This window comes from Echeneis naucrates, chromosome 7 (assembly GCF_900963305.1).
Source record: "Echeneis naucrates chromosome 7, fEcheNa1.1, whole genome shotgun sequence".
Taxonomy (NCBI): Eukaryota; Metazoa; Chordata; class Actinopteri; order Carangiformes; family Echeneidae; genus Echeneis; species Echeneis naucrates.
Window position 1 is genome coordinate 10,265,560 of NC_042517.1, and position 23,879 is coordinate 10,289,438.

A 23,879-nucleotide genomic window follows, 5' to 3' on the forward strand; every position below is an offset into this window, starting at 1 on the left:
TGTTTTTGTCCGTTTTGAGCTTCCATTGCTTCCATTGGTTAACCATGAAGGTTTCCTCCAGGGAAGCTCAATCAGAAAGTACTTTTACTCCAGCCTCAAAGACTGTCAGAAGAGAGACGTGTTTTGTACGTGTCATTAAGTACGTGGCATTAATGATTTCACACCACTTTTAATATCATGTGTCAGTAATAGAATTATACACTACCCATCGTCAGTTCTGTCTAATTCCATTAGTGCCTGAAATGATTAAGTGTTCAACTCTTGCTACTGCATGAATATGTCAAATAACAAAAGCCTGTTTACAACAGACTTTGTTGTACTTTGTTGTAAATACAATTTTTAAACAAAACTATTTTCATAAATAAAAGTAAGAAAATGAGAGCTTGATATATTTTCTTTTCCTCCCCGACATCACTCTGAAACTTCAGATTTGTTGATTTGTTGGCAGGCACTTTTTCGTAAACCGAGTTATCAGTGCGGAATTTGTAACAGTCTGTTTATTAAACAAGGTAAAGATACAAAGCCTTTTTTTCCTTTTTTAAACATTGATAACCTTAGTTTAACTTCTCAGTCTTGGCTGTGCATATTTAGTTTTCTAGAAACTGTTTATGAAATCACAATGCAAGACAGGAAAAAGTGTAATAAATCTACGCAATATCTTTTCATAGAGAACATGGGTTAAACAGTTTTACAGATTACAGCTCAGGAACTCCATGCGGAAGGAAAAAAACATGTTTACGTGATTGAATACTGCAGAACACAATACAGAGTAATGGAAATGGGATGATAAAACAGTTAAGGCTTACATGTAAATAACTGATATAAAACATGAATATTAATAACATACGGGTAGACTAAATTAATTACAGTAAGTCCTTACATAAACTTTTACAAAACCCGAACATGTTTATGAAAACTCAAAAATAGGGACTATAAATGAGTAACATGTTTTACAGTACAGCAACATGTACATTTTCCCATTTTCTCAAGAGAGTAAATTGAAGAGGCAGGGTTTGTTGTTGGCGTAAATGTCTGTTTTCAGGCCAGTGGCTTGAGTAATAAGTTTTAATTCTTTTGAAAACATACTATATACTGTATATGCAATTTACATTAGTCTCAGTTCCATCTCAAAACATAACATCTAGCTGTAGCACCTTTTCTGAAGTGCCCTGAAGAACACAAGGTACCCTATTAGTACCATCCAGAGGTTAAAGTTACAGTAAAGATACGACAAACAATACTGTGTACAATAAAAGGAATACTAAAGAGGGACAAAAAAGAGTGAAAGGAAAAACATCATCTCCACATAAAATCTGAATATTGGCCTATGGAATATGACTTATACTGCAGTTTATTTCAAAAGGGTAAAAGCTTATTAAAGATTAAAAAAAATCTTAACTGGGTCAGAGTACAATAACTTCACATTTTGGTCCAGTGGTTGGGTGTAAAAATTTACCACTCGCATAAAATTTTATTTTCAGCTAGGACTATTTAAAAGTAGGCCTGGGTAGAGTAGAGCTGGCACTGGTGCATGTGCAATGTATTCAACCTCTGCAACATATATTTTAATACTAAGAAAATAAAAAGTCAAAGCTTAACTGAGGAAGCAAACAAACACTGTTAAAAGATTTGCTTTCTCTTAAAACCTCAACAAGGTTCATATATGGCACGAGTTAATGGGATCTGAGGAAAACATAATGTAAATAGCAGTGTGACTTTGATCATATGTGATGATCATAAAAGGTGCCCATTGTAAAGTTGAACATCAATATGAATCGAAAGATTTTAGGGAAAAAAAAAAAAAAAAACCATTCATCTTTCTTCCTTTCCATGTTGCTCTATTTTTTGCCTCCCCAAATGAATCATACAGCTTCTTAATACAATCATTAATTGTTTATTGTCATCTACCGATTGCCATTCATCAAATTTAGACGACCCTGTAATTGTGTACTTGCACAAGAATCTGAGTAAAAGCAAATAAGGAACAGAAAAGACTGTTATTTATACAGTCGGTACTCTTAGCTGCCACAAGTAATGCCCTTTGGCATTTTCCATCCAACAAGATTGAAACAATTTGAGCCAAAACCACAAGGCCTAAAAGTGCTTTAAGATTATCTTTGGATGTCTCCAGAATACACCCAGCAAACATTTTTCTGCTTTCTCAATTCTTTATAAGGGCAAATATCATCTGGCACATTTTAGAAACCCATTTTGTGGAGGGGGGGGATTAACGAGAATTCATTTGATGGCCAATGCATCCGGCAGTTTACATGACGCTTACGAAAGTGCTTATTAAATCTGGCACAAGACATTCTTTGCCTCTCGATTCTCCGGACAACATCTAGCTGTATTGTTACATTCACAAAATAATGCTGTGCTCATTTTTGACAGACAGCCTGTGTCAAGACAAATGGAGGCGGTCCACTTTTTGAATCTAGTACTAAATGCTTACAGAGCATTCAGAAAATCTTCAGACTTTATGCCTCTTTTTACGCTTTATTATGTTGCAGTTTTATGCTAAAATTGGGTTCATCCATCTGCACTCAAAGCCCCACAACAATATTTAAAATAAAATTTTTAAAAGGAAAAACTGAAATATGACCTTGTCATAAGAATTCAGAGCATTTTCTTTGACACTTAAAATTTAGCTACATGGGTGAAGGCCACATTTGAGATATTTATAGAAACCAGTTTAAGGTTGTAAGGTCTTACAGCTGACAACAAAAGCAAAACCCTGACTTCAGACTTAAGAGACTGGATTGTGTCGAGTTTTATCCTTTTTAATGAAAGAAAAGAGAATGAATACCATGCCTCAATTCCCGCCAGCATCAAGACGTAAAGCAAAATACCCTTCCATGTAACATACAGTGTCCACTGCTGCTGCCTGGTGTTAAATATGTATGATTCCTAACAGAGGTCAAGAGAAGGATGGTGGGGAAAAGAGATTCTTTTTGAATTTTTGACAGTGGATTCTCATTTTTTTTAAATGTCTAAAAGTCAGTTTTTGCTTTGTTACAGGGCACAGAGTGTAAATTGATGAGGGGAAAATTTATATTTAATAATTTTAACATGTGACTGCAATATGTGGGGAAAAAAAGCAAAGGGGTCTGAGTACTTTCTGAATACGTTGTATGTCAGCTGTCATAATGCTAATGTAAGCCTTATGTAGATGGCCGTGGGTGCAGGGCCTCACAAGCGCCAGCCCAACATAGACTGAATCCGACCTGCTCTTGAGCAGCCTGGGAGCTCAGATGAGGGAGATACGTATGGGGATGCTAGGGGACTCGGTCCTCTGGGGCGACTGATGGCTCACTAGGTGCTCCACCACCGTGTGTTTGGACATGTGCTTCATAAGGTAGGTCTCCTGCAAAGACACGAAATCACACCAAATTGACCAAAGTTAAATGACCCCACCTTTTTTTTCTTTTTTTTTCCCCTTCACATATGAACCCTCATATGTTGATCTCCTCAAGACAGAGGGAGGAGCGCTACATTTAAACCTGGCAGAAGTTTGACTTCAGCAACAGCTGAAGAAAAACAAAACTGATGACATCAGATAAAAATATATAAACCAACCACTACATGTTTTTCTTTTCTTCTTTTTTTTCAGATCAGTTATCTCTTTTTTTCAGTGTGTGTTACCAAGTCGATTTGTAGTACTCTGTTGAATCTATAAGATAATTCAGATTAAATAAAATGCCTTACCAATCTGATGTATTGGAAATAAAGAATCAAAGTAATTAGTTCTTTATACATCCCTGTATGCTAAAATGGGACATGAACACAGTTTATCATCAAAAACACTCAATAAAAAAAATAAATAAATGAAACATTTCTTTTTTTTGTATGTTCATACAGGAGCAGAAGAAATGTTGAGTGTTGCCACAAACAGGAAGCAGCTACTTTCAAACAGCGCGTGTGTCATCAAAGGTCATCAAGTCATGAGATAAGAGCGATAACAGGATGTACTCACTGAGGTGTATGCCCGGCCACACATGCTACAGCAGTAGGCCTTTGCATTTTTGATGGCGTGCGCTGACAAATGGATCTGCAATGATGCAGAGTCTGAATAGGCACGGTAGCAGTTTGGACATTTATACGGCTTGTCTTTATTGTGCTGCCTCTGGTGAGACTGTGAGGAGAAACAAACCAAAGACCAAAATTATAAATAAGTAAATTCATTGTACCTTGATTTCAGCTGTGATTTCCAGCTGCATGTACACTAACCTGGAGGTTGGACAGCTGGGTAAAAGCCTTTTCACATCCAGGGTGAGCACATTTATACGGCCTATCACCAGTGTGGATTCTGTGGCAAAAAGAAGCACCGATGGCTCAAATTAAGCATTTTGATGACTTGGGTGAGATAAAACTATATTAGTTTAACCAGCAAATAAGATAAAAGCATTTTCATGAAACCTTTTACCGGCAAACAATCCTAAGTCTCACCACATGTTCTTGTGAATACCAAAACCATATTGTAATTCCCCTAACTAGCACCCTGGAGGTCTTGAGGCGACACCAACAAACAAAATTTCCTACAAATTATGACTTTTGAAACTGTTGTAAACTGTAGTAACCTGCAACCACTTAAAAATTTTTGTTGCCCAGATAGAGTACATGCAACAGTAGTTCCTTTTTCCCACGCTGACACAACCGTGTGTGTTCACAGTCGGACCGACCTGGTGTGCTGCTGCAGGTGTGACAGCTGACGGAACGAGTTCTCGCAGTAGGAGCAGTGATACGGTTTGATCCCCAGATGGATGCGCAGGTGCTGGGACAGGTAAGAGGCGTTGGCGAATGTCTTAGAGCAGTGGGGACACTTGTGTGGTTTGGCCTCCGTGTGGGACTTGGAGTGAATCTGCATCTCTGACTTGGTTAAAAAGGTGAGCGGGCACACTTTGCATCTTTGTGATAAAATAAAGGAGAGAAGAAAATGAAAAGAAAACATAATCAAACTAGGCTACATGAAGAAAATGACTCAATTAATAGAAGGAAGCATTAAAGAGGCCACGCAGTGTAACAGGATTCAGTCAGCATACGAATAAATCTCAGCTATTATTCAGGGTTTAATTATATACTTATAATTCCTATAGATATGTCTGGATTGTACCAACCAAATCCAGTGGGCTCAGTTTTGCTACAAGGTTTAACTGTTGTAACAAACTGGGAATTGTTTGGTTTGGCAGCTGGAAGTCTGACGAGTGACACCCACTGCCTCTGAAAAACCCAATTGTAGTATAGAATAATAAAGATTAAACTTGTCGTGGTAACAAGAGTCAAGGATAAGTTGACAATCGACTGAGTGAAGCACGGTTACATATGACACCCCTGCTTGGTGTCCTGGATCTCCAACTACCTTACCGACAGACCGCAGTATGTCAGGCTGACGGACACCACGTCTGACACTGTGGTCAGCAGTACAGGAGCACCGCAGGGGACAGTGCTGGCCCCCCTTCTCTTCACCCTATACACCTCAGACTTCTGCTACAGCTCGGAGCTGTGTCACATCCAGAAGTTTGCAGATGACACAGTTATCATGGGGTGTATTAGGGATGATAGAGAAGAAGAGTACAGGAGTCTGGTGAATGACTTTGTTGTCTGGAGCCAAAGGAACCACCTGCACCTCAACACCTCAAAGACTAAAGAGCTAGTCATGGACTTTGGGAAGTCCAGACCGTGTCCACGTCCAGTGCTGGTCAGGGGTGATGAGGTGGAGGTTGTAGGTAACTACAAATACCTTGGGGTTTGGCTGGATAACAAGCTGGACTGGTCATGTAACTCAGAACACCTGTACAAGAGGGGCCAGTGTAGACTGTACTTCCTGAGGAGACTGCGATCTTTTAACATCTGCAGGAAACTGCTGCAGATGTTTTACCAGTCTGTGGTTGCCAGTGCCCTCTTCTATGCTGTGGTGTGTTGGGGTGGCAGTACATCCACAAAGCACTCAAACAGGTTGGACAAGCTGATCAGGCGAGCTAGCTCTGTGGTTGGCACAAAGCTGGACTCACTGGTGACAGTTGCAGAGAGGAGATCCAGAAACAAACTGCTGGCTATTATGGACAACGCCAGTCACCCTCTGCAGCCTGTCATCAGTGCACAGAAAAGCCTGTTGAGTGACAGACTGCTTCTCCCCAGGTGCAGAACCAACAGATTCAAAGACTCCTTTGTCCCCCGAGCAATAAAACTGTATAACTCTGCACTAGGTGGGAGGGGGAGGAGTAGCAGGAAGAAAGAGGGATTGGAGAAGATGGGACACTAAAAAAAACTGAATATTTATGGTTGTACATTTGTTGTTTATATATTTCAAACTGTGTGTTTCTTTTACTGTTCTTGTCGGTGCTGTACCTGCTGGAACAACAATTTCCCTGACGGAGACCTCCCAAGGGATTAATAAAGTCTATCTTATCTTATCTTATCTTATCTTATGAAATCCTCAACGAACAAGAGCTCGTCTCAGCCATACGCAGTCAATTGTTTTAATAAAGGCCTATTGAATGCAATCCATGAACTTTGCTTTGCATCAGCAGCAGTAAAAAGAAAAATTTCCCATCAATAGCAGTGGGTCTCTGAGTCTAACCTGTAAGTTTTGCCCTCTTTGGGTGCAACAGTGACACAGCCTTGGTCAGCCAGGATGGGGTACGGCACCACCAGCAGAGGACCAGACGGGTTTTCGGCTTTAATCTTCTTCCGTCCCCGGGGCGCCTTGGGTGGGGGTCCCAAAAGACCAGCCAGGCCTCCAGCCTTCATGTGGTCCATGCCAGGACCACTAGCCAGCCCAGAGATGATGTTCACAGAGGGGGCCCCGCCCAGGCGGTTCTGGCTGCTGGAGGTTGGGGTCGTGGGCGTCAGTGCCTCTGAGGTGCTGTGGCTGTCCGGTCTGGATGAAGGAGCCAGACCTGTGGAGATGGGAACAATTGTTAAGTTAAACCACAGCACCTCACAGGACATGACAGGCTTGATTCTTTCCATAAAATTCGTAGAAGTGTTATTTGCATATTGCACAGCACAGTTTGCAAAATGCAGCATGTAACGTGCAAAGGAAGAGGCAAAAACATGCTACGGCACTGATGTGGTTGCATTCCTTTAGCGTGTGTCCAATCCAAGTTTTGTTTTCAATTTTGATATGTACTAATCACTCTAATAATCTTCCATCACCCATATCTGTGTATCATCACAAGCCTGAAAAAAAAAAAAAATTTAAATATCTTTCCGGGTTTTTTCCCAGAACAATGTTACAATCACTGTTTACCCCATAATACACAGTCTGTTCACTGCTCCACTTCAAGCTTCAGTAACTGCTTTACAAAGTATTGTATTAATTGTTTTCCATGCCTTCATCTAATGATATATGATATACGTGCTATAGTGGTTTGCTCTGTCCCCTGCCTGAATTTACACTGATCACTGAGTGTAAATGAATAAGTACAGTCAGTATATATATATGCTGCGTCTCCATTGTACTTGTCAGTGTATCCCATCTACTCTGACAATGTCCCACATACAGCTCGTATTAATAACTGACTGCAGTACCTGAACGATGGTTGACCCGGCCTTGCTGCTCGCCAAGCTGTCTCATGTGCCAGTCCTCCCACAATCCTTTGGCCTTTACTGCTGACTTATCATCCATATTTCCATCTGGAAGTGATGGCATTTTAATCAGAGAACAGTAGATCATGTTTTGATGTAAACAAACCTTATACTTCCAAAATTAGAAAGGTTTCCTGTTTCAAGCAGGAAATATCTGATCTGGTGGAGAATTAAAAAAATAAGCAAGACTAAAATAAATCTCACAACCACACAATGCCTTTATATTTGACAGTTTGTAATAAATGCTGATAGTGACATATTTGGGTCTGCATTCAAAGTGGATCTCACCCAGCCAGGCCAACAGGTATTTAGGATTACCTGGTCCAGAGCTGGAGGCAGGCCGAGCGTGTAGTGCGATGTCCGGCTGTCCAGAGCCCTGCGGCTGTGGGTGGTGTCCTGGCACCTGCTGTGGCTGGGGCTTTGGCACCGACATGCCGTGCTGCGCACTGCCGTCTGGGGATGAGGTGGGCACCAGCAGAGGCTGCTGGGAAGGGGTAGAGGTAGGCGGCAGGTGCAGGGGTCGGATCTTCTCAGCCATCAGCTGCTCCTTGATCTTGTTAATGAGCACCAGGTTATCCAGCTGAAAGGGTTAACGGGCCATGCTCAACAGAAAACAGCTACCATGTGTGAATGCCATTCATGCCCCAAAAATCACATCCCAGGACAGAAAACATTGAGCAGCACGCAGTACAAGATTTATTCTGTTTTCTAAATCAACAAGATTCTGTTTCAGTGACTGGCTGGTGCTGAACGGCCAAAAGACATTCACACATGGAAACAAACGGCAGAGAAGGTGGAAACGTCACAGTAATTACATGTTATAGGGGGATTTACCTGGCCTGGCATGGATGGAGGTGGTGGCCAGAAATACGGGTTGTTAAACCGAGGCTCTGCCATCCTGAAATGAAAAGTCAGGGTAAAAAAATCTGGTCATGATAAATGAGGCGTATCACTACAAATTTGTCCATCTTGGTCGGAGAGGGACTTATTATGGAGTCTTAATCTGCAACTGTAAAGATAAAGGTTATGAAACACTAAGTACAGTCAACTAGCAGGTCTCATGTGTACTAGAAAGGTTAAGTATTTTCTTTTGGCTCCGAGTTACCACAATATCACATTCACTCTCATCTAACTGCTGTTTTATAATCAGTGGCATAATTTTACAGCCCCATTTGGTATTAAACATAAACTGTCCTACATATTTCCATCAGAACGAAAGCACAAAAATATTATTTAGATTTTTTTTTTTTTTTTTTAGAGGTAGTTTAATCTAGAAAACAAGTGTGTATTCATAGGGTCACACTTACAGGTCAGTCTTATGCTCTTTTTTTGGTAACTTAAATTAATCAATTAATTGGAGTTAAATAAGTACTTTATAAAATCCTAATTAAAACCATGCCATTATTACAGGTCTAACAAAATTAGTAAAATTGTCAACTTGAATCTGAAGGTTTACTCAGAGGATTGTCTTTGTCCTCAAGGTTTCTTTAACGAAAGGCTTATTGAGCTATCACAGAAATGTCATTAGTAAACTCTGTCCACTAATGAAGAGTGATGTGAAAAATACAGTAAGGGGACCTTGAGGTGACATTTGACAAAAAAAAACCTGCATGTAAGCGTAAAATGAATCGATGACTTAATGAACTAATAATGATGAAGTGTTAAACTAATGGCTGTGATTGAGGTCAGGGTGTATAAAGGCGTAAATGAGGTCCACAGTGCAGACTGCCTTGTTTCTCTTCACACAGGTCGCCGGAATAAATTTGTCTCCACATAAAGACAGAGCTGAGACATTTCGGCTCTGCTCCTTTTGTCTAACTGACTAAATGAGTGCACGGCGCTTTGAATTCCCAGATAAACGCAGAGAAAGGAAAACTTTCCGATCTTTGGACTTCTCGGACATGTCCTCCGTCCTGGAGCCGCTCCGGACCCGGACCTGGACCCGGACCGACCGAGGAGGGCGGCTCGTATCGGACCGAGCCTCCCGGCGCGGCTCAGACATTCTCAGACAGTTTTCTTAAAACATTTCCAGACAAAAGAGAAACAAAAATGGCAGCCTTATTTTTATAAGGCGGGACGCCATATTCTGCAGACCCCCCCAAAAATTTTTAGGAGCCTGAGCGTGTTGGTCGTGAGGAGGCTGGCGGCCGACGGACACACAAAGATGTGTTTACCGCGTCAAAGGCACGAATGATTGTTTACGGTGAAATGCTGGTTTGAATAGCCCGGCCTCCCCACCTCCTCACAAAAACTGACACTTCCTACAACAGCCACACGCTGCACACACACACACACACACACACACACACACAGACACACACGCTGCACACACACACACACACACACACAAGATGCGGGCTCGACCTAAAACAACCACACCGACTGAAAACAACCGCGACGCCGCGTTAAGGTCACACAACCCGCCCGGCTGACGGCGGCCCGCGTCCCCGAAACCCGCCAACAGACCCGGACCCAAACCCACTCCTGCTTTTTTTTTTTTTTTTTTTTTTACATTCTGCAACTTTTGAACGAATCAAAGGGCAGCTAAATTGCACAATGTGCACGATTGTGTGCACATCTGGCCGCCCGGGTCTCGGCGCGAAATGCACGACCGCGGAGACACAAAAAGAGACATGCACAAATACCTTGTGTCCCGGCTGCAGATATTGTCTTTCCAGCAGAGCTAAAATATAAAAGCTTGATGTTCTTTCTGCCTGCCTCCAGTCCGACCACCGCTTCCGGGTCGCTTTGTTCACTTCTGGGTGCCGCTGCAGGCTCAACACACACACACACACACACACACACGGGAAATGTTCTGCTAATGACAATTTGGTATTTTTATATATATATATTTTCACAATACAATGAGCCATTTTATTCGCGTTTTTTAAAGGATGTCGATTTTCTGACTAACACTGACAACGCGGGTCTTTGTTGTTTTTTTGTTTGTTGTTGTTTTTTTTTTTTTTTTTTTTTTGGGGGGGGGGGGGGGTGTTTTTAGCCAACAGACCAACGGAGACGTGCTTTGAATCATTTTTGGAAATAACTGACTTTTTAATGTTGTTTTGTATACAGAGAGAGAAAGAAATGTGTCTTTTGTGGAGATGACGCTGCTCCAAGTTGTGATGTAATGCAGGCTGGTGTTTTATCCTGCAGATTATTTAAACCTCTTATCTGGTTTTCTTTGTCCTCTTTCATGTGTGAAGTCTTCCACTGCCCACTCACCACAAATGTGGAGGTTTAAGTGCCTTCAGGCTATAAAACACAGACAAGGAAAAGCCTGACATGCACCTTTATTCTAAGGTGACGAATCAAACAGGTTTAAATAAAGTCTCTGGAAACTAAATTTGATCCTTGGTGAAGGAGTTTTGTGTTCAGCTATGCTCACATGCCCTTTATGAAAGTGGTCCACCCAAAGAGCTGGATAGGAGGCTGGAACATCAGTCATTCAGAGTGCGGTTCCTGTCGACTGAACAACCTCCTGAAGGATACTATAAATCTTAGTTTTATAACAGCAGGTAGAATGCAGACATGTTTAATCAACCTGTAGCAGACTGGCTTCACCCCAGGAAGTCAAGAAACTATTAACTAAATATTATATGACCAAACTGAGGGTATAGTCTGCAACACCTTTTCTCTTGCCAGAAAACATGAAGAAGTCTGAGGGAAATATTTTTAGATACTCAGAAGACACTTCGACCAGGATTTCTTACACAAATATCATGTGTTCAAGGGACACCACTACTTCTATCTCTTTGTATTGTAATGAGTATTTAGGACAAGCTTTATATTTAAATGCTGTCAGTGATATACTGTGAGATCTGACTAGATAAATCTCAATATAGTTCTACCTTTCATAAAACAATTTATGTTGCTTTTTTGTCATTAGTCTCGTACAGCTTCTAGTCACCCTGTATGATGTCAGCACTGCCTTTATTCATAACATAAACACACTGAATTCACATATCTTGAAATGATTCAAATTTTTGTCTAAAAATTTGGACAGCCATGACAGCCTTAATGTTTGATTTTCATTTGATTCATCCCGCCTAACTTTGCCGTGTTTGATTGAACCTCACTATGGTAACCTTCCTTCCTTATCTGAACGGTTTTCATCGACTTACAAATACATTGCACCACTGCCCCCACCCACACACAACCACTGCATGTGGCTCATGGCTGGTTCCTGTGAATGTCATCAGTCCTTCAGCCTGACCCACACACATTATCACAGCAGTTCATGAAAGTATAGGAAACAGGGGGAGGAAGTTTGTCGTTGCCATCAAACTTTGTGTCACAGGGGCAGTGATCTCACTGCCGTTCCTTTTTCTGGCACCATTTCTTTGAACACTCCAAAGAAGTGACAACTTCTGACCTACAAAGACGTAAACACACGTCCACCAGTGTTTTATTTGACTCAGCTTTAAGGGAAATTGACAGAAGACAACGTCAGAATGTTCTAGCTTGAAGGTGATTCAAGAGCTGCCCTGCCGTAGTAAATTCTGCCATTTAACTTTATCACTTTTTCCTCATCCGTCATGGACTTTGTTTTGGTAAGTGACTGTTATTCATTTAATTTATATGCTCTGTTTCATAATTTCTCTTCGTTTTAGCCGATTCGTTTCTGAGAGAACTTTACAGATGATTCACATTAAAGCAGGAAATGTAACAACTCCTGTTTCCCCTTAGCGGTCCAAACACATACACGGAGTGTTTGCATTATTTATTATTTAACACTTATGCTACTTATAATTAGATTGGTACGGCCATCTAAAAGGACAGTTTCATTTTACCAGAGCCATTAGAATTCATCAGGGCTACATCTAACATTTTTCTTTTTCTTTTTCTTTTTAGTTAAAAAAAAAAAAACTGTCAAAAGTTCCAATATGGAAGGCCATTTTCAGACACTTTGCTTTCTTCAGCTACTGCTCATAGTTTCATAGTTAGAAACATCTTCTTTTCTTCTTTTCTTTTTTTTTTTCAATGCTCAACCTACCTTCTGATTAATTTTCAGTCTGGCTTGACTAATCAACTCTACTACAAGGTTAAACTCAAACTCTAAAAAAAAATATAGGGTGCTGGCTGGAGGAAACAACTCTATATACTAATAATGATACTAAGGCAAATATTCCAAGGTATTATAAGGCAGATAAAGTTTAGAGGGGCACCAAACTATATGTAGTATTACTGGGAAGACGATGATCATGACCTGATGTGTGGGCAGAAGAAGTCGGTTGAAAAACTTCCTCCTTGTTTCATTAGAAAAATTGCAGAGTTCATTCAGATTTACAGAGTTTGACATTTGCCAATCTAACAGTTATTGCTACCTAAAACACTACATGCCTGCCGTGAAGGATTTAAGAATGTTGTTGCATTTTGTTGCGATGGGAAAAAGAAAAATACTACAATATGAGAGCTGCCATGGTAGTTGACAGTTGTTCTGGTTGATTAATCATCATTATGCATCAATTGGAGCACTAAACAGCAACAATTTGGAAAAAAATTATTTCCAAAATGTACAAGAGTTACTTAAGATTCAAATTTGGTCCAGGTGTCCACAGCTATTTGACTGGATCGCTGATAACTTACAAACATGTGTGAGTGTACTGGTCCCAGTTCACTGTAGCCATGGCTTCAATCAAGGAGATCCCTGAGGAGTTAAAGCTCACTGCTATCCCTAACCTTTGGCTTCTCTGTTCTGCCATTCATCAAAAAAATTATAGAACGTACGAGGTTTACTTGCTCTTTTTCTTTCACTTGTGCTGCTATAAGCCTAGGCAGCACGGCAGTTAGTGGTTAGTGTGGTTAGTGTGGGGCCTGGGGCTTTTCTGCATGGGATTAACATGTTTTTCCCCATGCTTGCATGACTTTCCTCCCACCATCCAAAGACATACATGTTTGGGTTAACTGATGACTCGAAATTAAATTAGTGTGAGTGGTTGTTGGTCTCTGCGTGTTGGCCCTGTGATGGACTGGTGACCTGTCCAGGGTGACCCCGTCTGATGTGAGCTGTGAAGATGAATGAATGCTATAGGCCTAGACTGCTGGGTGTTGCACTGAGCGACCCCCTCTCCCTCCCTCTCTCCCTCTCTCTGTCTCTCTGTGTCACTCTCTCTCCCCCATGCATGTGCATTACATGTTTTGTCCCTCCTGTCCTCTCTCTTCCTGTCCCCGTCTTGCAGGTGCTAAATCATCTCTGCTGCATGTTCCTGCTCAGCACCTGCTGCTGCTGAGTTTCCTTTAGTTATCATTACACACTAAAACCCTCTTTCCTTTGTAACCTCCTCTTCTCCCCTGCTGCTAATATTTACTAGTGCACATTTAGAACTACCAGGTTACTACCACTGTATGTTTTGTTTATATTCTGACTCTGACTCTTGAGGCCGATGGCTGCCCTCCCTAAGCTAGGTTCTGCTCGAGGTTTCTGATTCTGGAAGGAAGTTTTTCCTTCCCGCTGTGCTTGCTTGGATGTGTTGGGTCTCCTTAACAACTAACTTTGTGATATCTATGATTAGACGTCATTATAAACAAATTTGATTTGATTTGATATGACTCATCTCAAATATTTTATAAAATCTGGAAAATTCTTTTCTTGTATTATTATTATTGTATTAAACACATGCCCAGTGCTCTGTATGATACAATAATGTATTCATTCATCATCTACCACTTATCCGGGTCAGGGGGGGTGCTGGAGCCAATCCCAGCTCACCCTGGACAGGTCACCAGTCCATCACAGGGCCAACACACACAGACAGCCAGAGACCAACAACCACTCACACTCACGCTCAGACCTACCAAATAACCCAAACATCTTTGGGTCTTTGGACGGTGGGAGGAAACCCACACAGGCACGGGGAGAACATGGAAACTCTGCACAGAAAGACGCCAGGCCGGGAACAGAACTGAATGAAGTGAATGAAAAGTGTGATGCAACCTTCTTATTGTGGGGCAACAGCACTAAATACTATACCGCCATGCTGCCCCAATAATGTACACTGCCAGTCAAAAGTTTGGATACACGTTCCTATTCATTTGAATGAGAAAGTGTGTCCAAGCTTTTCACTGGCAGTGTATAGTTTTGTATTACGTTTTGTTTTTTGAAGGAATTTAAAATTGGGTTATTTGGTTATTTCTAGCGAAGATGACCAATCCTCTTACTCTGTTCCAGGTGATCCCACTGATGATTGCTTTGCTTTTTTGTGGACAAAGTTACTCTCAGACAACAAAAAACGCTGATGACCATTGTTATGAAAGGTGCCCACCTGGTAAATTGCAGGAAGGAAATGTTTTTATAAACCTTTGTGCCTTTGTGTTTTAAAGTTCGAATGAAATTATTGGATGGTAACTAATTGTCATTCCTATTGTTTCAACTGTATTCCAGGATCCCGTAGAATGAGTTCCAATGAACATTCAGTTTGCATGTACACCTGTAAAACATGTGAGGAGAACACATTTATGGATTTGGAAAACTATAGTTCAAAATGCAGGAGGTGCAAAGTATGTGGAAGTAAGTACCTTAAAACCATTACATGGGTTCTGTTATATATAAAATAAAAGAAAAAAGAAAAACCTGAATTAATCACAACAGATGAAATGTGTTAGGATTGTCTGTCCTTGAAATGTTTATCTGGCATTTTGAATCAGTATGAAGAGATCAGCTGTAAACCGACCGAGCAACATTACAACTGATAAAAAAGAGTCATTTTTTATCACATCCTGTGGGTGGTGTTGTTCAGACATATGTGTTAATCCTGTACACTGAGTTGGACACTGTGGTTGTGTTGTGGTTTGACAGCTCATCAGGTGGAGAAAAGACCATGCTCTAACACCAATGACACCTTATGTGAGTGTAAAGAAGGATATTTCAGTCAAGGCTCAGATTTTTGCCAGCCATGCAGATGTGAAAAATGTAAAGGTAGGTGAAGGGGAAGTGTGCAGCTGCCATTGTGATTCATATTCTAGGTTCAAGTAATATAAAAACTGCTGCCAAACGCTGTTAGTTTACAGTTAAATAAATAGCAGTCACATCACACTTTTCATTCAGTTTACTATTGCACGGTAATTTAATTTCACTGTGCGTCCTATTACTTTTCTTCCTGCACTATTTACTTACTCTGGATTTATTATGAATACTACTTTTTATCATGGTTTCATAGAATTTTCTACTTTTTTTTTTTTGCCATTTTTCCAAATTGAATGTTTAGCAATTTTAACAAATTGGGACTATTTTGGGAATGATTCAGTTCTCATAAATGCTTTAATATTATTTTTCAGAGCCTAACAATGGAGAGAAGTGCCAGGCCTGTCGAAGGTGGGCGGTCTAATAATATAAAAGATGAAAATTAATCTTATCTAATTTCTCTCCTTGAGAGGGGAAGAGGGTCCGTTCCAGAATATTTTACATTTTGGGATTTTGCAATGTTGATGTTCATTCAATCTTTTTGATTCTCAATCATCTGATTATTTTTGTACAGGGGCTTTAATTATGGAGATTACAACCAGTAGTAGTGAGTGTGAGGGAGTTGTGTATATATGCATGTTTACTCACGCCTGAAAGAGAATTTGAAGGAGATGAGAACTACCTCTGAAAAATAGTCTACTGGTGAATTATGGAAAATAATACTTAATCTACAACTTTTCTAATCTGATTAAGACATCAAAAATGCCAATTTGTATGATTTCTCTTCTTTCAATGTTTGAGTTTTTTTGGGTGTTTGATATCTTGGTGGACTAACAAAACATACAAGAAACAACAAAATAAACTTGTTTATTTTATTTTAGTTTTTAGTTTTTTCACTGTTATTTTAAAGGATCATGGTATTATTCAAGGTGAGGGTGCATGCTGACATGATGTTTGAGGGAAGGACATCTGCGCCATTTTACTGTGGCCCTGTTATCTGTACTTAACAGTGTAACTGTGGATTGTAAGTCTTAAGACAAATGCAGTTTTGTTAAAATGGTAGCACTTGTAATAAAATATTGTAATTGTGAGCCCAAATTTTTCTTTTGTCTTTCCAAAGAAAATAAATAAATCAAAGAACAGATTCAGAACAAAGTGTGATTTCAACGTAAGCGTAAGTTTATCTGGAGCAACTATGTGGAGTCAGATGTCAGTGCTGTCAAATTGGTGTCAAATTTCACTTTCTTCCCATTAGTGACTGAGACACTGTCTATTTATGCTAAACTGTAATTTTTCAAGAATACTTGACAACCAAAACCTCAGATTAGTCTCAACACTCAACTTGAAAAAAAAAAAAGAAATCACATTAGAGAAGGTTTCTTTTTCCTGGCCAGTATGAAGAGAAGGGATTACTATAAGCAACAACAGTTTCACTGTCCATATGGCCACGGTCTTATCCTTTCATGTGTAAGGATGAATTTCTTGTCTTGACAAGAAATTCTTCACACTGATGTTGACATTAGTCTCTCCTGATTTTTCAGACCAGAGTGTGCCTCCTATTCTGCATGCAAGACGAAATGTTCAGCAAATGCAACAGCAGTCCCAGATGTGACAACGTCTAGCACTTTCATAACAACTCCCAAATCAGTGGCACCTCCTCACTCAATACCAGGTCAAAGAAAACTATCTTTGTTTGAACTATTTTCTGTATTTTAAGCAAATCTCTGTTTATGAGTCAGGCTGATGCACGCTTTGGTTAGTTCAATAAGAATAATAGAGCCTGATTGTTTGGTTATCCAGAGAACCATCCATATTCTCACCATCACAGGTCTTTAGACAGAATTCCTGTATGTCAGACTGGATGAGTTGTGGATTTACATGTTTCTCTTTTGTCAACAGCCGATGTGGAGATACACTGGCTGTCTTTCTTAGTGCCTGTGCTGATATTTGTGGTGCCCTTTGGACTTGTGCTGCTCTACATCTGGGCCCCTGTAAGATATCCAAACAGTTGTCCCTGCTGGGGCATGGAAAAAGATGTGAAGCTGCATCACCCCCAATCCGACGGTAAGCAGTGTACAATAGAAATAAGTAATCTTTACTTTACTGAACCTAACCTGAGTGTCAACTTTTGAAATGAGTCCTAATATTGTTCAGTTTTGTGCACTGGACACATTACTTTCATTATATGATACACAAAATCTTTTGAAAAGTAACAGCTTCTTTTTTGGTGAGATTTTTTGACTGAATGTGTTGAAACAGGAAGGATCCTGATAATATCTGTTTTTCTCCTGAACAGAGCATCACAATCAAGACAGCAACCTGACCACACTGGTTTGTTTTCAGTTTCATGCACATTAAGTTCTTTTAAGCTCAAAATGTAACATAGAGCAGCTCTCTAAGCGGACAATCGAAAGGCCTTGGGGTGGAGGGGGCATGAACAGGTCAAAGAGAGAAAAGGTGGATTCTTGGTCACACTTTTTTAACTCAACCAAAGGTGCAAATAAATGATCATTTATAAATATTTGAGTTAGGCTGATAAATTTCACTCAATGATTTTTGTGAAGAACTGGCTTCAGTAAAGACATTTACCTCATAATTTTTCTTTGTCCTTTGAAGACACTTAACATATCTGAGGGAACCCCCATGATGCCTCTGAATCTCAGTTCAGACACATCACAACGTCCACCCCACATCAACCTTGCTTTGCCAAATGCTGTACAACAAGGTAAGATTCAATGTTTGATTCCCAAATAAACCAATACTGGTCCCTGAAACTAATGAATAGGAACTTAAGAGAACTGTGAAATTTATGTCAAAACATCAACAATATATGTGGCATTCAAAACATATTGCCTAAAACCACAAAGACTTAGATCTTCAGCAGAGGTTTGAATAGATATATATGTATGATAGCAGAGAGATAAACCATGACTCAAAGTAGTTAAGAAGTGATCGCTCTGAATCAAGTTCATAGATTTTGACCCATTTAAGTAAGAAATTACTTTCTCTACAACTGGAAAAGACAGTCAGGTTAAGACTTTTTTTTGTTATTAAAGTACATTTTTAAAAGTGTGTTGGACGTGAACCAGGTGTGAAGATAGACCGGTAGAAAAATGAGTGGGAGGTGAGGGGACAAGTTCAATTTGTCCTTCTAAGAATTTTGTGACATGTTGAGGAGAGATGAGGAGAATATTTTACAGTACCCAAGTAATCTGTCAACAATGAAAGTTTCAATGACAAGAAAATTTAAGTCCTGCCACGTTCAAAGTGAACATGTTTCTTGTCAAATTGAGGTATTTGAGAAAGATTGGATACATTTAGAAATGTTTATGTAGGTTGACTTAAATGCCTGAAGGTTATAGTTGACTCATACTTGGTCACATGTTGTTGGACAACAACATGATGACAAATCCCAAAGGTTCAAAGCCATACTGTATTTCTCAGTGGTTGATTTTTATTTAGATATTAAATATTATTTCATGGACCTTTAAAGGTTCTTGCCTGATGTTATCTGTTACTTATAATCGTTTATATCTTTTTCAACTGAATAAGAAAGGAACCTATACACAAAAATACATTATACATGTAACTCTCAACTTATTCAAACAACTGTGTTTTTATAACAAAAGAAGTACTAAGATAATAACCATGTGACACATAAAATTTCATCGCTTTGTACTTCATGCGATGATGGGTATTTGGTATTTGCAGTATTTGGTCCTTTGTCTAAGCAAGCTTCAGCAGAGGGGAGGCCTGCATGCACACAAACTCATGCATGTCTACTTCCCCCCATGTGATTGTTGCTGTAGTGTAGCATCAGATGCTGTGGTGTGTTCTTCAGTCTTTCATCTTTGCTAATTCAGCATGTCACTTATCTCTGATCTCTGTGGCGCACAGAGTGGAGGTGGAAACTGGGAAACAGGTCGCCCTCACTTTCTCTTCACAGTAAGCATTTTGACATTTGGGGAATTGACAAATCAGATACAGAGTGCATTTCATTGTTACCTGTGATCAAAATGCGTGTTTTTCATCTTTTAAATCATATTTCAACTTTTGTGAAATCCAAAACGTCCACACTTTTGGGTGATATTCACAGAATACTAGGTGTGAAAGGCTGATAGGACCACATAGTTTCTGCTGCTTAACTATCATTTCCTCACTCTGAGAATCCAGAACATTTTGTTTGTTTTCTCCACCCACAAATTAGTTTGAATTAAAATATTGTTTAATCAAGCCATGTGTTGTCCCCAAAATCAAAACTCGTTCATCTAAGTTTTTAGGATGACCTTCAGTGTAATTGTGTTTCCTGACATTGTGTTATGCTGCTGTGCCTGATATCCCTCCACACCCCCACTCCTTATGACGGCACTGCTCTTGGTATTATGTTGAGGACAATGTTCAGTTCACTAGCTTGGGGATGACCAATTTTCTTTTTTTTTTTTTTATTGTGTTTTATGCCCTGTTATGCTGAGTGATTAAAATTTTCCATATAACACATGATTCAGTGGCTTGGCCTGTCTCAAAAATCCCCACCAGAAGTCATCTCAGACGGAAGACATTCACTTTCTATATGTTCCTTAAAGGGATTTCACCATGTATTTGCACAATTTTGGGCATCAATATTAACTATTTTGGCTCTAAATTTATCACTCTTGTTTACTGCTGAGGTTTATTATGGTAGTAGAATCAGTGTGAAAGGATGAAAAAGCGGTAATGCCCACGTTGTGTATTTTGACCCATACCAACTAGAGCAAACTTAAATACCAAATCTGGCAGTGGGATTTAGCTCCTTATCCCTGAAAGGGCTTTTTATATTTTCCTCCTGATATGCCACCAGCAGCCTGTCAGGCTTTCAGTCAGTTTCAGTCACTGACAACAGGCCTATGTACTCCTGTGGCTGCCACTCAGAGGAGCAGTGATGTGGAAATGATAAGAACTCTTATGGTGCAGTTAGCTGTATGTTGTCAACTTAGCTGACTTTTACTTTTTAAGATAGCTAACTGTTTTGTAAACTAGAACATGCTAGTAGGTTTCACACTCTCACTTGGTAAAAGGTAATGTTTCATTCATTCATTCATCCAGTAAGTCAGTCAGTTGTAATATAAATAGGGTTAGAGTTTCCCTGTCAGCTGTGAAAGCAGTATTGCATAGCAGCTTTCTACTTTCTTTCTGTCTTGTCGAAATGGATAGTTTTACAATCACCGTTGAGTTATAATCGCAGTTATCTCCAGGAAAAGATGCAGAAAACAACACATTTCTTTCTCCACACCAGCCTAGACACAGCATCCCAGCCTCTGATGTTCCCCTGATCTTTCCAAATCCTAAAAACACCCCTGTATGGTTAGTTTGTTAAAATGCCCTCATGGAGTTTCTGTAAGTTTATCTTAAAAAACAAGCCAGTAAAACCTTATTCTGCAGGGTCAATCTCTACATCGAATCACAAAGCGGGGACTTCAGACATTGCCAAATTTTTCTTAATAGCACATCGATTGGTCTGATAACAAATAAATTGCAGCCACAAGATAGTTTTTCCGCATTGTCACTTTCCTCTGTTTGTCTGCAATTCTCTCCCTCCAGTTCCCAGACAAGATGAGCAGTCAGGGCTTTGCCAGCCCATTTTCCTCTATGCAGTTATCAAGGAGGTGCCCCTACGCAGATGGAAGGAGTTCTTACGCCTGCTCTCAGTGTCTGACCAGGAGATGGAGCGGGTGGAGCTGGAAACTGGTTTGGGACTAGGCTCCAAAGAAAAGCAGTACCAGATGCTGAGGCTGTGGAGCCAGCGCTCTACTGCGAGCCTGAATAACATCATCTCTGCTTTACATGACATGGATTTATCCGGCTGTGCCCAGCTGCTGCAGGAGAACCTGAAGAAACTGCACTGGAGTCCTGAACAGGACCAGGGTTTCACAGCCTGCAGAGAATTGAATGCAGGACACCTGAGGCTGCACCTGGAGACATAAATACTCTGGTATTAGTCAATGAAAGAGAACAGTGTCTCGAACCTAGAAACCAGTGCATAAGACTAGAAACTTTAAGTTCTTGGAAAAAAACATTACTTTCTAAAACTACTACATGGTGAATCCCCAGAATGATGCATACTATGCAATTGCAATGTACTGTTTATTACAATGTGAGAATTAAATGGCATTATAGAGCACAGTGAAGATTCTTAAAGGTCTAACTGCAATTGGAGTGACTTTCTTACGTATTTTCATGAATTACATAATAAAATTGCAAGTTTTTAATGGTTACAATTTTTCTCCTAAAAACAGAACTCAACAGAACTTACTGAGTTGAAATTCATTTTGCATGCATATTGACACTTCAAGTGCATTAGGGAGATAATTCATTTTGGGCTTTCCGGTCAACTGCTGAGTTGGCTCATCAGGCATCTTCCTTACACAAATGTGACAACAACAGGAGCATTTTGTAATAAAGACATCATATTTGATGGTACTCGGGTAAAACTCTAGCGATCTACAGTAGGTAGAGAAAATGAAGATATATTTGAGCAATATTGTCCACTCAAGTGGTGAATGTAAATATGTATCACTGTTTTATTTTCTATGTTATGAAATCTGAATGCAAAGGACAAAAATGTATTCAAATTCTAAACAAGTGACTTGCAGCTAGTGAAATATTATTTTCCTTGTTTTTTTTTTTGCTTATTTTTAATAGTCAGTGGTCACTCTTGTGTAGTTTGAGCAATTACACTGTGTCAAAATTTCTGTGTACATCTATGATGTTTGAGCAGTACTACTGCGGATTAATTATTTAACTTTAGGTCTGGTATATCAACTCAGTCACTGATCGTTGTTGACTACCCTCACCAGAGAACAAAACTGAAATCACCATTGGATGTTTTCGTTTCCTGTAAATAAATTGTAGCAGGTTGCAGGAGGTTGGGTTTTTTTCTTCACCACACATATTCCATCCAAATTATGGTTTCCTCCTGTGATGTTGTTGTATCTCATTTTGAGAGTTTCTGTGTGTCAGTTCAGTTACTGACAGTGAAGTAATTGGACTTTCCAGAAGTTGAGTTTACCAATGAATGTTATATATGAACCTAATCTGTGTTGTTGTTGTTTAATTAACTGATTAGTTTTTTTGTTTTAAGCTTTCAGGCATATGCGTGTTTGTATTTATGATGATTTTTTTTTTCTTCTAAAACTACTTATGGATATGTGTGTATTCTGTTTCAAAGCTCAGTGAGGTTTTATCCTCATTGGAGACAGACACGCATTGCACAAATGTATTTTAACTTTGATTTAACTTAATCTGTATGAGCCTGCGTCTATTTAATGATACAGCATGTCAGGAATAAATGTCTTGGCCACCAGATGGGAGTGTTGGTTGAGTGTTTGAGCTGCAGCAGCTGCTGATGGCATTGAGCAGCAGAACCCATACAAAGGGAATGTGGGCAGGGTCCGTGGGGAGCTTTTATTCTGGAGGAGGATTAGACCAGTTTCATGAATTGCAAATTGTGCCTCAGCACAAAGAGCACCTGTCTGACATTGTCCATTCCTCCTGCATAGAAAAAGAAAAGATCCTCTACAGAGACATGTTCATAAGTTATTTATCAAAATCTGCAATAATAATAATAAAAATAAAATGAAAAAAAGGAGAGAAATATATATATATAGTACAATACAGTACAAAATGATGTTGACCTCTTGCCAATTCGCCATAATGGTGATCATTTTTACAGCTGTAAGTGAATGCAGCACTTCTGCAGATTTCTTTTGTAGATCTGTTTGGCATTTACTTGGAAATAATAATCTAATAGTATAACTATTTATGAGTGATGGCATTTTTCACGTCTAATCTACTCATGCTGACCTGGAGATTGGATTTGGCCTACAACACAGACTTTTTTTTTGGGGGGGGGGGGTTCCCCTCTAAAGGGCGTTAAAAGACAGTTTCGCCCTTTCACATCTTGTTCTCGCCTTCAGTATTTATTCAAACTCCAACACCTGAAGAAGAGTTTAAAAACAACAACAACAATAATAATCAGATTTCCAAACATCAATTCCAGCCAATCAAAGGCGAAGTAACAAAAGCTGCGACTGGTGTTAGCCTTCCGGCGCCGGCGTTAGCGGTTTCCATTGGCAACCGGACCCGTGCTCAGGAGAGCAAAAGCTCGCGCACGGGCTGTTTGGAAACAGAGGAGCCGGGACCAAGAGGGAGTCAGCGAGATGAGGAGCCTGTGGCGTCCGGTTTGGTTCGTTTTCTGTTCTTTAGTTTGGTTATTTCACTCTTTCTCTGTCTGCCTGTCTCTCTGTGCCTTTCTACTTGTAACTCTGTGATGAGCACAGAAAAGTCAGCTTCAGTTGGAGGAGCGGAAACACCGGGTTGTCCGGGCAACCCCGGGCCGACAGCTATTGAATTA

The 23,879-nt window shown here is 39.9% G+C and overlaps 2 protein-coding genes across 6 annotated transcripts; one reads left to right on the plus strand and one right to left on the minus strand.

Annotated features, from left to right (window-relative positions):
• Positions 1-482: 482 nt before the first annotated feature.
• On the minus strand, positions 483-10,334 carry znf362b (zinc finger protein 362b). Of its 2 annotated transcripts, none has more exons than XM_029506086.1 (9): positions 10,233-10,334; positions 8,422-8,485; positions 7,906-8,140; positions 7,531-7,635; positions 6,578-6,896; positions 4,680-4,904; positions 4,228-4,306; positions 3,974-4,132; positions 483-3,364 (listed from the first exon to the last, which is right to left on the minus strand). In XM_029506086.1, exons 2-9 carry the CDS (start codon positions 8,482-8,484, stop codon positions 3,248-3,250), a joined length of 1,302 nt encoding a protein of 433 aa, XP_029361946.1. In that variant the 5' UTR covers position 8,485; positions 10,233-10,334; the 3' UTR covers positions 483-3,247. The 2 variants fall into 2 exon arrangements, with proteins under 2 accessions (XP_029361946.1, XP_029361945.1); XM_029506085.1 differs by having other exon boundaries at positions 7,906-8,167.
• A 1,515-nt stretch (positions 10,335-11,849) lies between these two features.
• On the plus strand, positions 11,850-22,829 carry LOC115046743 (tumor necrosis factor receptor superfamily member 1A). 4 transcript variants are annotated; one of them, XM_029507318.1, is made up of 10 exons: positions 11,850-12,140; positions 14,759-14,855; positions 14,972-15,097; positions 15,386-15,505; positions 15,865-15,901; positions 17,032-17,162; positions 17,390-17,554; positions 17,787-17,821; positions 18,107-18,215; positions 21,068-22,829. In XM_029507318.1, exons 1-10 carry the CDS (start codon positions 12,126-12,128, stop codon positions 21,448-21,450), a joined length of 1,218 nt encoding a protein of 405 aa, XP_029363178.1. In that variant the 5' UTR covers positions 11,850-12,125; the 3' UTR covers positions 21,451-22,829. The 4 variants fall into 4 exon arrangements, with proteins under 4 accessions (XP_029363178.1, XP_029363179.1, XP_029363180.1 ...); XM_029507319.1 differs by having other exon boundaries at positions 14,759-14,844; XM_029507320.1 differs by lacking the exon at positions 14,759-14,855.
• Positions 22,830-23,879: the final 1,050 nt, after the last annotated feature.

What these genes read in the sequence shown, in the direction of transcription:
- LOC115046743 (XM_029507317.1), top strand. Translation starts at nt 14,732, where the DNA reads ATGACCAATCCTCTTACTCTGTTCCAGGTGATCCCACTGATGATTGCT. An exon ending in TTATGAAAGGTGCCCACCTG is followed by an intron (nt 14,856 to 14,971) that starts GTAAATTGCAGG and finishes ACTGTATTCCAG; the next exon opens with GATCCCGTAGAATGAGTTCC. An exon ending in AAGTGCCAGGCCTGTCGAAG is followed by an intron (nt 15,902 to 17,031) that starts GTGGGCGGTCTA and finishes CTGATTTTTCAG; the next exon opens with ACCAGAGTGTGCCTCCTATT.
- znf362b (XM_029506085.1), bottom strand. Translation starts at nt 8,484, where the DNA reads ATGGCAGAGCCTCGGTTTAACAACCCGTATTTCTGGCCACCACCTCCA. An exon ending in CTCCATCCATGCCAGGCCAG is followed by an intron (nt 8,168 to 8,421) that starts GTAAATCCCCCT and finishes TAACCCTTTCAG; the next exon opens with CTGGATAACCTGGTGCTCAT. An exon ending in CACCTGCAGCAGCACACCAG is followed by an intron (nt 4,307 to 4,679) that starts GTCGGTCCGACT and finishes TTTTTGCCACAG; the next exon opens with AATCCACACTGGTGATAGGC.